The 17373-nt window shown below is 34.6% G+C and overlaps 1 protein-coding gene across 9 annotated transcripts in view; it reads left to right on the forward strand.

Moving 5' to 3' along the window:
* Positions 1-15865, forward strand: part of LOC136032106 (tetraspanin-18-like) — a 39772-nt gene extending 23907 nt beyond the window's left edge. For 7 of the 9 annotated variants that reach the window (XM_065712257.1, XM_065712261.1, XM_065712259.1 and 4 more), the window contains exons 5-7: positions 107-289; positions 7132-7314; positions 11226-15403. In XM_065712257.1, the coding sequence (XP_065568329.1) occupies positions 107-289; positions 7132-7314; positions 11226-11375 (516 nt within the window). In that variant the 3' untranslated portion in view covers positions 11376-15403. Of the gene's footprint in view, positions 1-106; positions 290-7131; positions 7315-11225 lie in introns of all 9 variants that reach the window. The other 2 variants (XM_065712258.1, XM_065712260.1) reach the window with 1 other exon arrangement.
* The last annotated feature ends 1508 nt before the right edge of the window (positions 15866-17373 follow it).

Below are 17373 nucleotides of genomic sequence, written 5' to 3' on the forward strand. Positions count from 1 at the left end.
ATAACAAGCATTAAAGAGAAAAATACTAATAAGGTCGTTTAAAAATTAAGGTGAATTACCGATATTTGTAAATATTTTTCTTATTCTTCTTTTTTACTTTTTGCAGTATGGTGTTTTCATTGTGCTGATTTTTACGATGGAAATAGCAGCTGGTACTTTGGCCGCTGTTTATCGACGCGAAACAGAGAGACAGCTCAAGGTTTACCTTACTCAAACTATCAAGGATCACTACACTACCATGAAACAGGCGGATGCCATTACTCTTGCATGGAATTCTGCTATGGCAGAGGTAAATGATGTACTAGTCTCGCTTTCAAATCTCACTCTTTTACGGAATAGTTTGTCGCCTTGGTTTTTTTCATGGCTGTAATCAATAAGATTTCTGTTGCTGACAAAAATACAACAGAATAAAATTCCTCCTTCTTCTTCGCCCTAAAAGTTAGAGAGAGATTATATTTCAGTGGATGAAGTAATGTAAGTTTAGATGTGGTCCTAGAAAATGTAAGGCATCTTTTCAAACTGCCAGCCAATAAAATGGAAACGCGTATCATAAGCAGCGCAATAGCGCTACCTAAGTATAGGGTTAAGTAGGCTCTATATATTATTTTTATTTTGTTTTTATTAATTTATATTTCACCAAGGCACTTCGAATGGAAAGAAATTGTCTTAGAAACTTCGGAGGGCTCATTCGATTGGAAATTAAAAGTTCTAGTGCCCTTAAGAGTCGAAAGTGATTAGAGCGCAAGCAGTCTCCCACATATCACTTATTCTGCTAAGACGTCCAGTAAAAATTTGAATATTCTGGGGTTGACAAACGCCAAGAGCCCCTGGAGAAGGACTGTAAGTTATGCAATTCACCGTTTTTTCTATTTAGTATTTGTTATTTGTAAAGGGGTGGGTATGTTTGATTGTTGGTGTCCAAAAAGGCTAAGGGTACTAAGGTAAAGTTTTAAGGAATGTTTAGGGGAGTGTTGGACTAAATCGAACACACTAAGTGCGTACAGGCTATCAAAGGGGCGTGTCTCAGAAACGGCCAAGGGCATTAAGTTAAAACTGTTGGGGCATGTTGAGTGGGAAATCGAACTAAATTGAAGTGAATTATGTGCATCTAAGGTTGTTAGAAGGATGCATCTGCGATATCCAAGAAAAGGCTAAGAGAATTAAGCTGTTGTAATTAAGGTTGGAAAGCTGGTGATAATTGTCAATGCTAAGGATTTTAAAATAATGGGAGGGGGGGTTAGAGTTCTGTTAGCCGTATAGAGCCTCAGAGTTTGTGTACCCATTAATTCAAATCATATTAATTAATTATTATTAACATTCATTAATTATTATTAACAATGTTGCAAAATTTTGTCCAGTGCATAAATAGTAACCCAAAATCTGGATTCTTGTAGAGATTAAATAAAAAAACACGTTTTTTTAACTGCAAGTAAGGAGCGACATTAAAACTTAAAACGAACAGAAATTATTCCGTATATGAAAGGGGTTGTCCCCTCCTCAACGCCCCGCTCTTTACGCTAAAGTTTGACTCTTTCTCACAATTTTACTTTTTGAAACAATAAAAAGGAATATACGGAATAATTTCCATTCGTTTTAAGTTTTAATGTCGCTCATTACTTACAGTAAAAAAAACTTTTTTTTTATTTAATATTTGAACTTTTTCGAATTAATGCATGTTCTGACTTTGGCTCGCACATGAATAATTAAAACGAAATTTGTATTTTTATTTTTATTTTCTATTTTTTGCTAAATGGCTTTCTCATAGTTTTTATCCAACGATTTTGATAAAAAAAAAGGGGGTGGTGGAGGAGGCCTAGTTGCCCTTCAATTTTTGGTTACTTAAAAAGGCAACTAGAACTTTTTATAATTTTTTTTACGAACGTTTTTATTTGTAATATATACGCAACTTACGAATTAACATACGTTACGAACTTCTACATTTGTACATTTTAATTACGTATATGAGGGGTCTCCTCCTCGTCAATACCTTGCTCGTTAAACTAAAGCTTGAATTCTGTCCCAGTTCTTTAAGAATGACCCCTGAATTACAAAAGCTATAGAATAAATACTTGAAATTACTAAAAATACTTTAGCGTAAAGAACGAGGTATTGTGGAGGAGACGGACCCCCTTATATACGTAATAATTTCTGTTTGTTTATGTTTTAATGCTGCTCCTTACTTCCAGCGGAATTTTTTTTTGTTCATTTATTTTCTCTTTTTTTTTAATAATGCTAGAAAATTCTGCGTCCCCTTCACGGAAATTTTCTTCCCTCATGATAAATTCATTTATGGAAAGATCCTCCCACGTAACCATCTCCCCCCTTCAACGCGAAAAAGTCCCCCCGAAAACGTCCGTACACTTCCCAATAACCATTACTATATGTAAACAATGGCCAAAGTTTGTAACTTGCAGCCCCTCCCCTGGGGACTGTGGGAGATCAAGTCGTCGCGAAAGACATAATTATTAGGTTGTTTGACTATGCTGAACAAAATGGCTATCTCAAAATTTGGATCCGGTGACTTCGGGGGAAAATGAGCGTGAGAGGGGGCGTAGGTACCCTCTATTTTTTGTCACTTATAAAGGGCACTAGAACTTTTTATTTCCGTTAGAATGAGCCCTCTCGCGACATTCGAGGACCACTGGGTCGATACGATCACCCTTAAAAAAACCTAATAAACACGCATGTCTGATCTATTTTCTGGCAATAAATACACATTTTTTTAGATAGGAGCTTGAAACTTCTACAGTTGGGCTCTCTGATACGCTGAATCTGATGGTGCGATTTTTGTAAAGATTCTATGACTTTTATGGGGTATTTCCCCCCTATTTTTTAAAATAAGGCAAATTTTCTCCAGGCTTGTAACTATTGATGGGTAAGACTAAACTTAATGAAACTTATGTATATAAAATCAGCATAAAAAAAGCAATTCTTTTGGTCGTGGAAACAGTTCTTTACCACGAACTGTTTGAAAAACCGGAAAGATTTAAAATATTCTTTATTAACAAATGAAAAAGCATTGTTAATAAAAACGGACAAAAATTCATCTTTGAAATTTTTTTTCCACGGAAGAAGCCTTTCGAAGAAAAGTAAAGGGCTACGTTAAACCAAAGATGAGCAGAAATAAATTGAAATAATTTTTCAAGCGTAAAACTGTTGTAAATTATAATCAATTTTATTTTCCCTTGAAAATTTCTTCTTAGGATTTTCTTTTTAATTAATAATCGAGAAAAAATCGAAGGTCTATGTTTATAGACCTAGAAGCTGTTTAATGTGGAAAAAGAAGTGAATACTTATAAATATGATAAAAGCAACTGAACATGGTCTTAAAAATAACACGATCATTAGCCACTTTTCCCTGCTCTAGTCTGCTTTCAGAAATTACACACAGACAAATCCGCCTTCCCCAAAAGATTTGGAGTCTACCCCCCTCCCCACACCTCGTAAGGACAAAAGACGTACTTCAGTATTCAGCTTTGTATCTCTATCCTCCTTTAAACACAATATTTTCACTTACTATTTAATTTTTCTTCTTGTCAGCATTTCCTTATTCCTCATATTCTGTTTCTGCTAAATTTGCAGGGCACATGGCTCTCTGTTTTCCTTCCATTTCAATAACTAAGAACTCAACACGGTCTATTACAGGAGGGTGTACATCTGTTTTAATGATTGTTCAGTTTTTAGCTAAAGCTAAATTGCTATATATTAGAGTTTAAATCGGCAGTTAGAGTTTTGCCTGTACTTTTTTTTAGGTTAAAGCAGGCCTCTTGTCGTAACCCTTTTTTCTAACAGAACATCTTTTGGATTGGTTTTCATTGCAAAAGGCATTTTTATCTTGTTTTTATTGACTGATACCAAAGCATAAATGTCAAACACGTATAGGTCTCTTATGAAATTCTGGGTCAGATGTGAAATCCTCAAAGTTTACTATTGTTATTGAGTGTAGTTATTTTCAAGATTATTTATAGATTTTTCCGTAACTGAACGTTGTGTGTACTCCACCTCCCCTCTGGGATTGGTCTGAAGGAGCCTCCTCCTTGAATACTTGTGAGAGAAAATGTATTTTTCGTTATCAGACCTGTCAGCATCTATGTGTCATTATGACATTTCGATAAATTTCTGTTCTCTTCTTTACTTCTCTACCAGGAATCCCTTTTCTAACAATTTTCAAAAAAGTTATCAGGAATAAGTACCTTCTTACTAGTCGTGGCTACGCAGTAAGTGCGTAATATTTTCCAGCGCTTCGGGATTTGGCTTTCGGGTCGTAATTACAGAACTAGTTTTGTTCTTAAATTGGAAGCTCTGATTTATTGCTGGGTCACTGATCTGTGCTTGAGATTTATTTATTGTTCCTTTTTTTTGCCAAATAATACGGTATGGAATTTACGCAGTACTATCTGTATCGTATATTTTTATCATGTACATAAATTAAATATTTATGTCATTTCATTGGGGGTGGTTACCTTTTTTTCCTGCTCCGAAGAATTTTAATGGGTAATAGGAAGTGTGAATTCTAAATAGGATTAGGTCACTGCCAATTCTGTTAGAGTCGTCTTAGTAACATAAACTCAATATAACCTCTCAATTCCTTAGAGAGATTAAATAAATAAATAAAATTTTCAACTAAAGTAAGGAGCAACATTAAGACTCAAAACGGACAGAAAATATGCAGTATATGAAGGAGCTACGCTACTCCTCAATACTTTGCTCTTCACCTTAAAGTTTTTAGCGCTTAGAAAGCTTCTTATTGTAATTAAACGGTCCTTGTGTTTCAAGAGTCGTTCTTAAAAAATTGGGACAAACAATCAAACTTTAGCGTAAAGAGCAAGGTAACAAGAAGGGGGCAACGGCCTCATGCATGGAATAATTTCTGTTTGTTTTGGGTTTTAATATTGCTCTTTACTTTCATTTGAAAAAAACACTTGTATTTTTTTTATTTAATTTCTGATCGTTTTTCAAATAATGCTGGTAAATCTGGCTAGCCCTCAATGAAAAATCTCATCCCCTAGCGGAAAACTCCTCCAAGGAAAGTTCTTGCCCTGTAAAAATTCTTGTAGACGATTCAATCTAAAAAAAAAATGCCCTTAGCATACTTTATTTTGAAAAAAATGCTTTAATTTCTAATTTCTGGTCACTGCGGAAATCCCCCCTTCTGTGGAAATTTTTTCCAGAAATCCAAACCTGCTGAAAATTTCCCCCGGAACATCTCCACGTGTGAAACTGAGTTAGCAAAGAGAAAGTAAGACAAAAGAATTCCGTATCGGAATCCTGTCAAATCCCCCAGTGTAAAATTTTACCTGTAAAGTTTATTCGAGGAATTTTGTCTCCACGGAAAATTCTCTCCATGGAAACCTACCCTAAGCACAAAATCTCCTCCCCCGGAAAATTTCTGTTTGCTTTGTTACCACGAACTGTTTGAAATAACAAGCTGTCAATATCTTTAGGTCAAAGATACAAAGTAATATGAGTTGACTAATACAGAAGCTGGATAGCACAACAATTTCAAATTTCTTTCAAAATTAAAACAAATACAAAAATTTTTAAAGCTAATGTTTTGAATAATCCAATTACTATATCAATAATGACTATTACAATGGGTCAAGTTGGTGCATGGTTATATGCTGCTTACAAGTTATTGCAAAATCAAGAAGAATTAGAAAAATATGAAAGTTTCTGTTCCAATGTGACTTGAATAACGGAATATAATTCGCATTTGAGAGAGAAGTCAGCATCTCAACATCCGTATATCCAAAGGCTGATGAGCACTCATACAAATTTGGCCTGAGCACCAGGAAATGTTTAATTTTTTGGAATGAACTACCTCACTAAGCTTGCCCAAAATTAAAATACATTATGTGTTCAAGCATGTAAAAATAATGTAAGTAACAATTAGTATCAGTTGGGATTTTTGCACACCCCTAAATTTTGAAAAATACCTTTCTGGGGGATATTTTCCTCGAAACTGCCTTTTTTGTTATTTTTTTTTTAAGTATCAAGTTTACTCCCCCCAGATGTTGAAAAAAAACTTGGCCCTCCCCCCTAAATCTTTGTGAAGTAACACCACTGTATGAAACAGTGCGCTTCAGTCCAGAATCAAAAGAATTGAAGGTTCTTAGGAATTTAACAAATGTTATCAACCCACGCGTTAGAAAGATTGCCGTATATGGCGTATCTTTATCAGAACTTTATGTTGTTGTAGTTGTAGGATCACGTTTCGACTTCTCTTGATATTGTCTACCTGTGTAATACTTCATGGTTCAAAATTGAATTTTAGTTCTAGAATTGAGTATGGTCTGAATTTAACAGATTACACGGCTGCAATTTCTGTTAGTTGAATTTTTTCTTCGTTGTGATTCTTTTTTTATTAACAGTTCTTTAGTCAATATATTCTTCAGTTTAAAGAAAGTGGTTGAAAAAATCCGGTTGGAAAGTTAAAAGGGTTGACGGGTAATGAATTGCAACACTGTTTCTATTGGTGAAAGAGACGTTATATGTAGACAAATAATCAAGCTAGGTATGTCGAAAATCATAAAGTTCTCGGAATATTTTTCCTCAAGTCGCACTTGTCACACCCGTCTTATGGTTGATTAGACGCATAATAACAAGGATATTAGTTATAAGGTAATACATTTTCCCAAAGGATTATCACAAGCTTTAAGACGATTGAAATGTTTTATACAAAACAAAAAAATGACCTTGGATTAATAAAAAACGAACTTTGTCAATGTACATCAAGTTTCAAATATGACATCGTAAAACTTTAATTTTCGTACTTGCCCTAATGATTTCATCACAATATGTAAAGGTTGGGTTAGTAATTAATTTAGGGAATAGATAATTGTGTAAAAAGAATAATATTTCACCTCCCCTATTACCTAAGTACTGGCTATGTAGACAATTTTATGAATTGATAGCGGTTGCTACTTTTCGATGCAAGTAACCGCATATACTGTGTATATTCTATGTCGAGTATGCAAGTGCAGCAGAAAGAGAGCAAATTGATATTGACTCAAGGTGAAACTTCAGTCATACCAGTTCTGAAGGGTTGTATATCTAAGGATTGAAAAGAATAAATAATACTGTGAGACTCTGTATATGTATTTTGTAAACTTCTTTTTTCGTTCCATCTAGTTTTCATGCTGTGGAATTGATCGTTATACGGATTTCAATGAAGCCCCGTTGTGGGTGAACAATAAAACAGCCGGTCAACTGGTTCCAGAAGCATGCTGTAAACTCGAGGATAAGGTTCTCATGAAGCCAGCAGATCCAAACTGTATTTTTGCTCCTACGCCATCTAACTCATATGCAGAAGAGGTATGTCCGTTTTCTTCTTCAGGTTTAGTAAATGTGAAGGTTTATGGCCTTGTACAATTAATTATTCCAAAGAGATAATAAAAGAAGGTGCTATAAAACTTGCAATAAAAAAAAAAGATGCTAACATATTCTTTATTTCCTATTTTACTTTTGGCTGTTAATATAATAAAACATTTCCTTAAAGTGAAAAGTAGCATATGTTGTACAAAATACGAAAAAGCACAAATTGCTTACCCTTTTTCAAAATAAGTCGTCCTGGCTGAGTGGTTGGTGGGCTGGCGTGGGAATCCTTTGTCCAAGGGACACGGGTTCAATCCCAATTGTGACCAGTTATTTAGTTTGGGACGGGGGTCAGTGGCGTGACTCTATAAGCTCAGCCAGAGTCGACCCAGCTCTAAATGGGTACCTGGAGAAATCTGGGGAAGGTAAGCAGGAAGGGTGTGTGAAAGCACAGGATGGTTGGCCTCCAACCCCCCATTGCACTTCCTGGCTAAAGGGCCATGAAACGGAGATCAGCACCGCCGGTTTGGACATTAAGGGTCTAGTGCCGACTTACTTACTTACTTTTTTCAAAATACTTGTAGAGCTTTTTCTACATCGGCGTCGAAGGCATAAAAATTAGAGCATGTACAGCATCAGTTTATACACTGGGAAACACACGAGGGCACATGGAACTCATGAAACGCAGGCCGTAAATAACACAAAACTACCTCATTTTTCTGTTAATTCAATCGCTCTATTTTATGACGGGACTGGTGCATACACTGACCTAATTGTTACTGTATTCATAGGCTGTTACTCTTTCTTGCCAAATTCAACTATTCATCCGTTCCTTTGTTCGTCAGTTCAGTCCTTTTTCTTCTATCATGTCTCAAGTCTAGATTTCGGTGACAAAACTGGGGTCATTAAGTAAATATAAAAAAAAAAAGTTCTATATCTATTTGCTATAATCAGTTGTATATAAATTCAAAAAAAAATTAACAAACAAGCTTCATTTTTGCTTGTCTTTCTCTAAGATGATTATATTTTAAGTAAATACTTTTAACTTTCACTTGTCTTGTATCAACTTTTTATGGTATTTCAGCCCATATAAGAAGTTTAATTCGTTTCGGAGAAGTTCGTTTTCTTTTAACCTTTCTTTTCCAGTAGTAAGTTGCTTCTTTTTAGCTAAATTCTCACTAGAATGTATCAAACAAAAGATATTGTTTATATAATTAGGATATCGATTTCAGCTATGAAGCTACAAGTCCACACTATGTTTAGATATTTGTAACAATGAAGTGGCGATTATCTTGTATATTTAAAGCGTTTAGTGCCTCAGATAATTAAAATTCTCGCTTATAATAAAAAGCCACATACAACCAACAACTAACTTGAAAAATAAATCCTTGTTTGATCGAATTAAATATCAGATGGCATAAATGATTGACTTAGCTCGGCGCAAGTAAACGGATTAGACAATTGAAACCCTAAAGTGTACTTAGAATGTTAGACCCTCTATGCTCAAATGTCTAACGTAAAAAGTATAGACCTAAAAAACATAACAAACCTAAAATAAAATTACTGATTAATCTATGAAATATTATTAAACAAGCAATGAATAAGTTAATCGATTTGGCATCTGAGCCATTCATGCTGTGGTCTGGAAATATGTGATATTGTAAAAAAAAAATCCGGTCAATTTCGCTGTGGTTTATTATTCTCAGCTTTTACGTGAATTCTCGTAGTAAATTGGTTTTATGTTTCTTTACAGATCTCTTACAGAATTACACTTGACACCCAATTTCGACTCAAAAAACTACTTTTTATATTCAATAAGACTATTTACGCTGTGTTAAAATATATGATCGGAATTCTCTCACCATTTACAGATTTGGGCAGCAATTTTGAAGTATTTTGTCTGCAAAATTCTGATTTTAGGTTTTTGAGAAAAGAGCAAATTTTCAATGGTTTCTAATGCAGATTTCTGTCATTAATGGAAAAAGAAAATCGGATTGTGATTATGGTTCTGACGAAAACAAGAGCTAATAGCTCATATGGCACTTGTGACGAGGTCGGAAGAGCCAATAGCTCATATGGCATGAGCTCTAGCAAAATTCTAAGAATCAATAGATTGATTTAAAAGGAAAATCAGAGGCTTAATGCCGGTCAGGATTTAAAATAAGAGCTCTGAGACACGACGTCCTTCTAAATATCAAAATTCATTAAGATCCAATCACCCACTCGTAAGTTAAAAAAAAAACTTTTTTTTTCTAATTTTTCCTCTCCCTTCAGCCCCCCCCCCCCAAATGGTCGAATCAGGGAAAACGACTTTATCAAGGCAATTTGGGCGGGTCCCTGACACGACTACCTGGCACTGGCACTGAACTAGCCAAAGCACCGGACCCCCCTAACTCCCCCAAAGAGAGTGGATCCCGTCCGGTTACGTCAATCACGTATCTACGACATTTTACGACTTATTTTATCCGCCAATTCTACCTACGGCTAATTCTACCACCAAGTTTCATCCCGATCCCGTCACTTTAAGCGTTTTCAAGATTTCCGGTTCAACCCCCCCCCCCCCTCGATGTCACCAGAGCTAGTCGGGATTTAAAATAAGAGCTCTGAAACACGAGTTCCTTCTAAATTCCAAATTTAAAAATACCTCACGAACGGTCACCCGTTCTTAAGTTAAAAATACCTCAATTTTTTTAATTTTTCCGACTTAATACCCCCTCCAACTCCCCCAAAGAGAGCGGATTCAGTCCGTTTATGTCAATCATGTATCTAGGACTTGTGCTTATTCTTCCCATCAAGTTTCATCCTGATCTCTCCGCTCTAAGGGTTTTCCAAGATTTCCAGTTCCCCCTCAACTCCCCCCAATGACAATGGATCCGGTCGGGATTTAAAATAAGAGATTTGAGTTACGAGGTCCTTCAATATATGAAGTTTCATTAAGATCCGATCATTCCTTCGTAAGTTAAAAATACCTCATTTTATCTAATTTTTCAGAATCGACCCTCCCCCCAACTCCCTCAAAGAGAGCGAATCCGTTCTGGTTATTTCAATCACGTATCTAGGACTTGTGCTTATTTTTCCCACCAAGTTTCATCCCGATGCCTCCACTCTAACCGTTTTCAAGATTATAGGTTTCCCCCTCCAGCTCCCCCTAATGTCACCGGATCCAGTCGGGATTTAAAATAAGAGCTCTGAGACACGATATACTTCTAAATATCAAATCTCATTAAGGTCCAATCACCCGTTCGTAAGTTGAAAATACCTAATTTTTTTCTGATTTTTCCGAATTAACCACCCCTCCACTCCCCCCCCCCAGATGGTAGAATCGGGGAAATGACTATTCTTAATTTAATCTGGTCTGTTCCCTGATACGCCTGTCAAATTTCGTCGTCCTAGCTTATCTGAAGTGCCTAAACTAGCAAAGCCGGGACCGACAGAATTTGTGATCGCTATATGTCAGTTGGTAAATACCAAGTGCCATAAAAATCATGTCTAATAATATCTTTGTAGTTGCCTTGGTAGGAACAAAGTCCTAATTTCTGTCGAAATATATATATATATATATATATATATATATATATATATATATATATATATATATATATATATATATATATATATATATATATATATATATATATATATATATATATTTATTTATATTTATTTTAGTCTGTTTCAAACAAATAAAATTCAGAGAAATCATTCCTCGACACATACTGGCGATTGATTGTTTCAGGTTCTAGTTTTGAATTTAGCGAAAGTTCTATTAGAATTACCTATTTTAACTTTCGCCCAAAAAGTTTATTTCTTCCTTGTAACAATGTATCCAAATTGCACCACTATGTCGACAGTACGTGAAAAAGTTAAAAATAAAATTTTGATTAGACTTGCAATTGGATTTTATTTTACAGGGCTGCTGGTACAAAATGAACGCATTTGTGGAATACAATTTCGAAGTTCTAATCGGTATTGGCATTGGTTTAGGTCTCTCACAGCTGCTTATCATATTCTTTGCTTTTTGTCTGTGTAAAGCCATTGAAGAGGATTTCATAAAATATTAGCTACGCATAGCCACGAAATTCCATAGGTTGGCCATTTATTTTTATTCTTGTTTTTCCTTATTACCGTTCAAGTCCTTATTCACCTGTGTTTGACTACAAAGGGACCATAATGGGCTGTTCACTTTTTTGTGAAGAATATGGTGGATAACCAGAACTGAATCTCATATCATGTTTTTTTTGTTTTTTTTTTTGTCTTTTTTTTTCATCGATCTGTAATATACAGGCTGTTTTTAGAAGTGTGTGTTTTTGGTATATTTGTACAAATCATTCGTGTTTTAAGCCAAGTTTGAATGAGAAAATTTTAAACCGTTTATGGGGACAGTTTGATTGCATACTCTTAACTGAATCTCTTCGTGTTTCTACTTGGAATTGCGTTTGTGATGTGATTTCATCTCTTGTAAATACTTCAATATGTACGAGTCAATGACAATCAAGTATTATAATCTCTGTTTTTTGTAGCTTTGAGCTAATCGCACAATTAAAATAAAGATGAAATTCCATGAATTTTGCAATTCACCGGATCTAAAAACTTGATAAGAAGTTCATTGCAGTGTAGTATCTTCATGGAAGAAAAACACTGAAACTATACAACACACTAAACATCCAAAAGAAGAAAATTTGCAAGGATCGTGATAACTGATCCTGCATGTATCGAAGTATTTCAACGCATATCGACCTGTGCCTTCTCGCAAATATTATTCCGCAAAATCGCTAGATTTTTTGAGAAATTTTCGAAAAATCGCCTCAGCAAGATTGCACCAATTTCTATCTTTTCTAACGTGCGACATGTGGGGATGTGCGGTTATACCATATTTTTAACTTTGAATAAAGTCAATTAGAGATATTAGTAATTACACAGACTTCACCCCCCTCCCCTCTCGTTGAAAACTCGAAATTGTATAATTCTCCCATAATTTCCGCCTTTTTCATACAACTATTCTGTTTTTGCCTTTTTTTTATCCCCTTCCCCTGAAATATATTTCTTTAAATATATACCTATTGAATAAGTTGTTTGACTAGTTTTGCTAAAGTTCGGGTCTTTCTTACGTAATATTTAAAGTTTTATCTTTAACTCTAATAGGTTTTATCTTTAAAAAGATAAACAGGTTTATCTTAATGTTTGACTTTTTTAGCTAAACAATATATGTTTACACAAATAAATTTTTCAGAAAAGTGGAAAAACGCATTTCTGATACACGGATTGTTATTAACAACCAAATAACAGTGTTGTCTATTGCTGCTAGTGAGAAAAGTAAATTTTTGTAAAAAAAAAAGAAATTTCTAAGCATCTTGAGAGCGAAATATGTAAACTGATCAAACGCGCTGAGTTTGTGGGGACGGATCTATAAATATTATTTTGAAAATACCGCTTACTTCCGTCTGTATTAACGTAGCAGAATTGTCTTATCAAAGATGTTAAGCTCTTTGCATAAATCAAAGTCGTACGTTTGAATTCTCTTCTTTTTGACCTACTAGAATGAATTTTATGGAGCTGTATCCTGAAGGGATTTATTCTTTAAGGTTTTTAAATTGCTTACTGACCCGATAGGCCACTTTGATAAATTTGTTGAAGTAAAGAAAGAAAAAAGTAAAAAAAAAAAGTACATTGCTGGTTTTTACAAAGTGTTTGGTTAAAAAAAAAAGATTAGTTCATTGGTTTGCCAATGTGTTCGTCAGCAGTAAATGCATTTTCAAAGGGGTTCATGTATTACCGGAAAAAGATAAAAACAGGTGGTTTGGTGCTAAAAATAATTTTTGTTTGAGATTTGCTCTGAGTTGATTTGGCTCCTGAAAGGCTCACTTATCATTCACCTTAAATAATTGTTGGGTGGTAAAGAACTGTTTACCGCCGATGTGCATTTTTTTTTTTATCACTAGAATATAAAAAAAATCACATAATTGTAATAGCTAAACTATACTTTTTCGTGTTTGAGCTCCCTTGCTCCAAAATGGTTTGAACCCTTCTCGAAATAAAACAAAAATCCTAGCAACACTCTTTTCTAGTTTTTTCTTCTTTTTTCTGAGGGTAAATCACGCTAGCTGCTAGTATCGTTTGGCCAGTTTTTGTAGCAATAGATGTATTTTTAGTAACAATAAAGGCAAATAGATGAACATCATCACATCAAAATACCAGTTTAGAGTTGCGTGCTAAGCACGTTTTAAAATAGGGCTTCATGACGGCCAAGAAAAAAAGAACACAAGACACGTTTCCTCCAGATTTGTATTATTTTTTCTCTGGGTGTTCTTTTTTGAATTGTAAATATTGTTTTTTCTCTTTTCAAGTTACTAAGAGCTGTGTAGACGTGCCGTCCGTATTTGATGTTTTCTGTTAGATGGTTTAGGGAAATATTTTCGTTTCCAATTTTGCTAAAGAAAAGTACAAGGTTATACTCAAAACTTCTAAAAAATAGTTCATTCAAACCTTATTGGCATACAATATTTAGGTGTGCCATTCATAGGTTTAATTTTCATTTCTTCTTGTGTACCTAGTATGTCTGGTTAGTTTTCTATCATAATGCTTACATTTTGTCTGCAGTAATCCAAAAGGCACTTTATGATGTTTTCTTTTTTATATCAAGCTGAGAATTATAGCCAATTCCTTAAAGTGAGATGGCTGGATCCAAAATATATGGGATAAGGTCTTCGGCTTCTTATCTCCCCCCACCCCCTGTCTCCTTGTTCCTCGAAGTTCTTAGCTTGTTACGATTTTCCCTACTAGTTCTTATATTTCCCATATAATTCGTATAATTGTTGCGTCCATCCTTTTACATTGTGCCCACCCCCTGTGAACAATTTGCCTATATATGCGTCAGAACCGGATTTATTGGTCTAACCCTTATCCTTTATTTCATTTGGCTCCAAGTATACTTAACTCTCATGCTGGATTTGTGTATTTCGTTCATTATCACGATAAATAGGAAAAGTTTATTTAAAATAGATGGCATTTTTGTTTGTCCCTTTATATTTTCGAGTTTAAAATCTGAAGTCTTTTTAAATTAGTTTGATCGGTTAATTTTTATAAGTGTTATAATTTAACTACAGCAAGAAACGAGTGGGTGCTGCAAATGACGCTATATTATTTTAGTTGTCAAATTGCGATTTACAGTCACTCTTGAAGCCAATATACTAAATTTTCTGTTTTTTTTTTATCTCATTTGGTTATCAGGATACTTAGAATGTTGTCCTAAGATGAGTCCCAACTCGTAATATGTACCCTAAAAAAAAGCGGAGGATGAGGCTTTCTGTACTTGAATTGTGTTTGTCCAATCCTGATCGTCAAGGAAGAACCTCGTTCTCTACAAGCAAAAGTTTGATAGAAGTTTTTGTGACCGCTTATTTTTATGTTGCGTTCCGTATCGGCTTCAAACTTTATGGCATCCTTGGCCTAAAGATCTAAATGAGTTTTCCAAGAAAATTGTACGAAAAACTTCTCACTCCTCAACGCGTTCTGTAACTGGCAGCTCTTAGCTCTTAGCTCTTAGCAATGAATATGTGCCTCCTACGCTTTTACTCACCTTGAGCAATGACAAAACTATAACAGTTTCTAGACGTTCACGTCATACCAGCAAACGAACAGCTAACCTTAAGTTCACAGCGTCCCGAAGAAATTCATGCCCTTCGAACTTTCCTGACCCTTCGATTCAGTTTTCGATCTAAGAGGACATTGGTCCTTGCAATGACAGAAGAGTAGCTTTTGGTTTTCATAGAAAAAAATTGATGTAAGTGTTGCTGAATGTCTGAAAATAGCATGGAGGCTCAAAGACAGCTTGTGGCTTCGTACTGATTCTTCAGCAGGTGATATTATTGCTTCTGAAGTCTGACACAAACGAAGCTCTTCATTGTGAATAACGGGTGTTTTTCTTGTCACTACTTATGTGCATTCTCTGGGTTCTAATCTACTCCTGACGTGTGTGCAACAGTTTGTCTTGTTATTCAACCGTAATGAAGTTATGATGTCTTTGAACCTCCACGGTGTTTTCGTACTTCAAAATGTCTCTCGGCTGAAGTCTAATTAATACTTCTGCGCCAATAAAAAAAAAATACTTCTGCCCAATAAATCTGGTACAAACGGCCAAAGACTGTTGATTTTGGGGACTCCGTGTATCCCAATTTAATTGAGGAGAACTAAGGAAAAAATGTGACATATGGAGTATTGCAACTAGGATACACAGAAATTTAACGAGATTTTATTGTTAACAAGAGAAAAAAAGTGTGTTGTCATTTTTCAGTGCTTCCACTCTGGGGTAAAATTTATGTATTGTAATATAACGCCTTTTGTGGTTACCGCAGCTTATGTACTCTTTAAGATGTGAAGTTTATATTTTAACATGTTATTACTCTTAGCTATTTTATTTATAAACATATCACATATTTTGGAAGATATTTTCTTAGAACGTTTATCAAATGTCTGTTTGAGTGCCATTTCGTTTGCAGTTGTTCTTAGTGAAAGATTTCATAGATAAAGTGATTAAATCTCATGTTTTACGGAAGTTTCTTTGTTTTCTTTTTTTCTGTTAGGTATCCACATATTTAGGAACCACTGACATGGCGACATTCCCCCTAGAATTGAATAAGTACATTTTGAGGTTAATTGTTTGATGTAATTTGTTATGAAGCCAAGTGATAACCGCCAGGCAAGAAACTGTTGCGTCTTGCGGGTTGAATCGTGTTTCATCTTTTTACCAATTTTGCTCGACTACTGAATTTTATTATCATTGATTTGTATTATTCCAGGCTGGACTAATTCTGACTGGACATCCTTTCGTCATTTGAAATTGTAGGTTCATAGAAACCATAGCCCTAACATCGAAAATTTTTCAAATCAGGGCCACTACAACAGGGTTTCTATACGAAACTTCAATAAAACAAAATCCTCTGCTCCAGAAACGTTCCCTAAATTGGCATATAGATTCAAAAAATACGTATGCTGTTCAAAACGAGTCACCAAGCAGAAGTGATGCCAAATAAACAAAAAAAAATTAAGCGACAATTTAAAAATGCGTTATTTTTATACTGCTAAAAGGTTCCTCAAATGATTTACTTTTACCCTGCCAAAACTCCTATATTGTTTTATGTCTACGGTAAAGCACTTAGTTTTCTGCAATCCTACAAACGTCGGAAAATATCACCAATCGATTTATTTGCACTAGTTTTATTGATACATGTTAGATAGGGCGTGAAGTTACTTCCCTCGGAAAAACTTTTGTTTTTTAAGTTAATCTTTGTTCGTTTTTTATTACAATCTAATGTAGAAACAACGCTGCTATGATCTTTTTTATTTATGCAGAATAATTCTGTTGTTTTAAGTTTTATTGTTGCTCCTTAGTTTTGGTTGAAAATTAATTTTGTCATATAATTTCTAAATCATCTCCAACCTTAGATAAGAGACATCAATCCTTATTAAGGAGCTGAACGAAGAAATGGTACAAGAATTTTAGGAAAAAATTGGTTTAGAATAGAAAAAAGAATTAAACAGTGTCGTTTCTTTTCGTATTTTTTTTTAGAGAAGAAATAGATTGTTAATTCTTTGTTTAAAAAAAAAAAAATATAGTAGCACTTAAAAAATTAGCTGCAGCCGAGTAGCTTTGACATAAAAGGTTAACTAAACAGACAGGTTTACATATAGACATGCTTGTTGAAAATTTTGCTAGCTCAACAGAAATGTCCCTTTAGGCTTAGGGAGTTTTTTGGCCTGTCCATAAATAGAAGTCACTCATTACTTAGAAATGAATTTAAATTTCCAAAAAAGATCATTTCTTGTGTAGGTACCATAAAAGGTATTACAAACTATGAGTTTGTTTTCATTTCAAAAATTTGGGAAGAATTACCTGAATTCTCCTACAGAACTGTTTTCATTTGTCTTTCTTCCTCTTTGGATGCACAATCTTACGTATGGAGAGAATATTACAGAGGAATTGTCAAATAAAAAATCTTAATAAGCAAGTTTAACAATATCCTTCTTTTAATATACAACTTTGAGTGGTTCCAGAACCACATG

The sequence above is a fragment of the Artemia franciscana genome, chromosome 10 (genome assembly GCF_032884065.1).
Source record: "Artemia franciscana chromosome 10, ASM3288406v1, whole genome shotgun sequence".
Taxonomy (NCBI): domain Eukaryota; kingdom Metazoa; phylum Arthropoda; class Branchiopoda; order Anostraca; family Artemiidae; genus Artemia; species Artemia franciscana.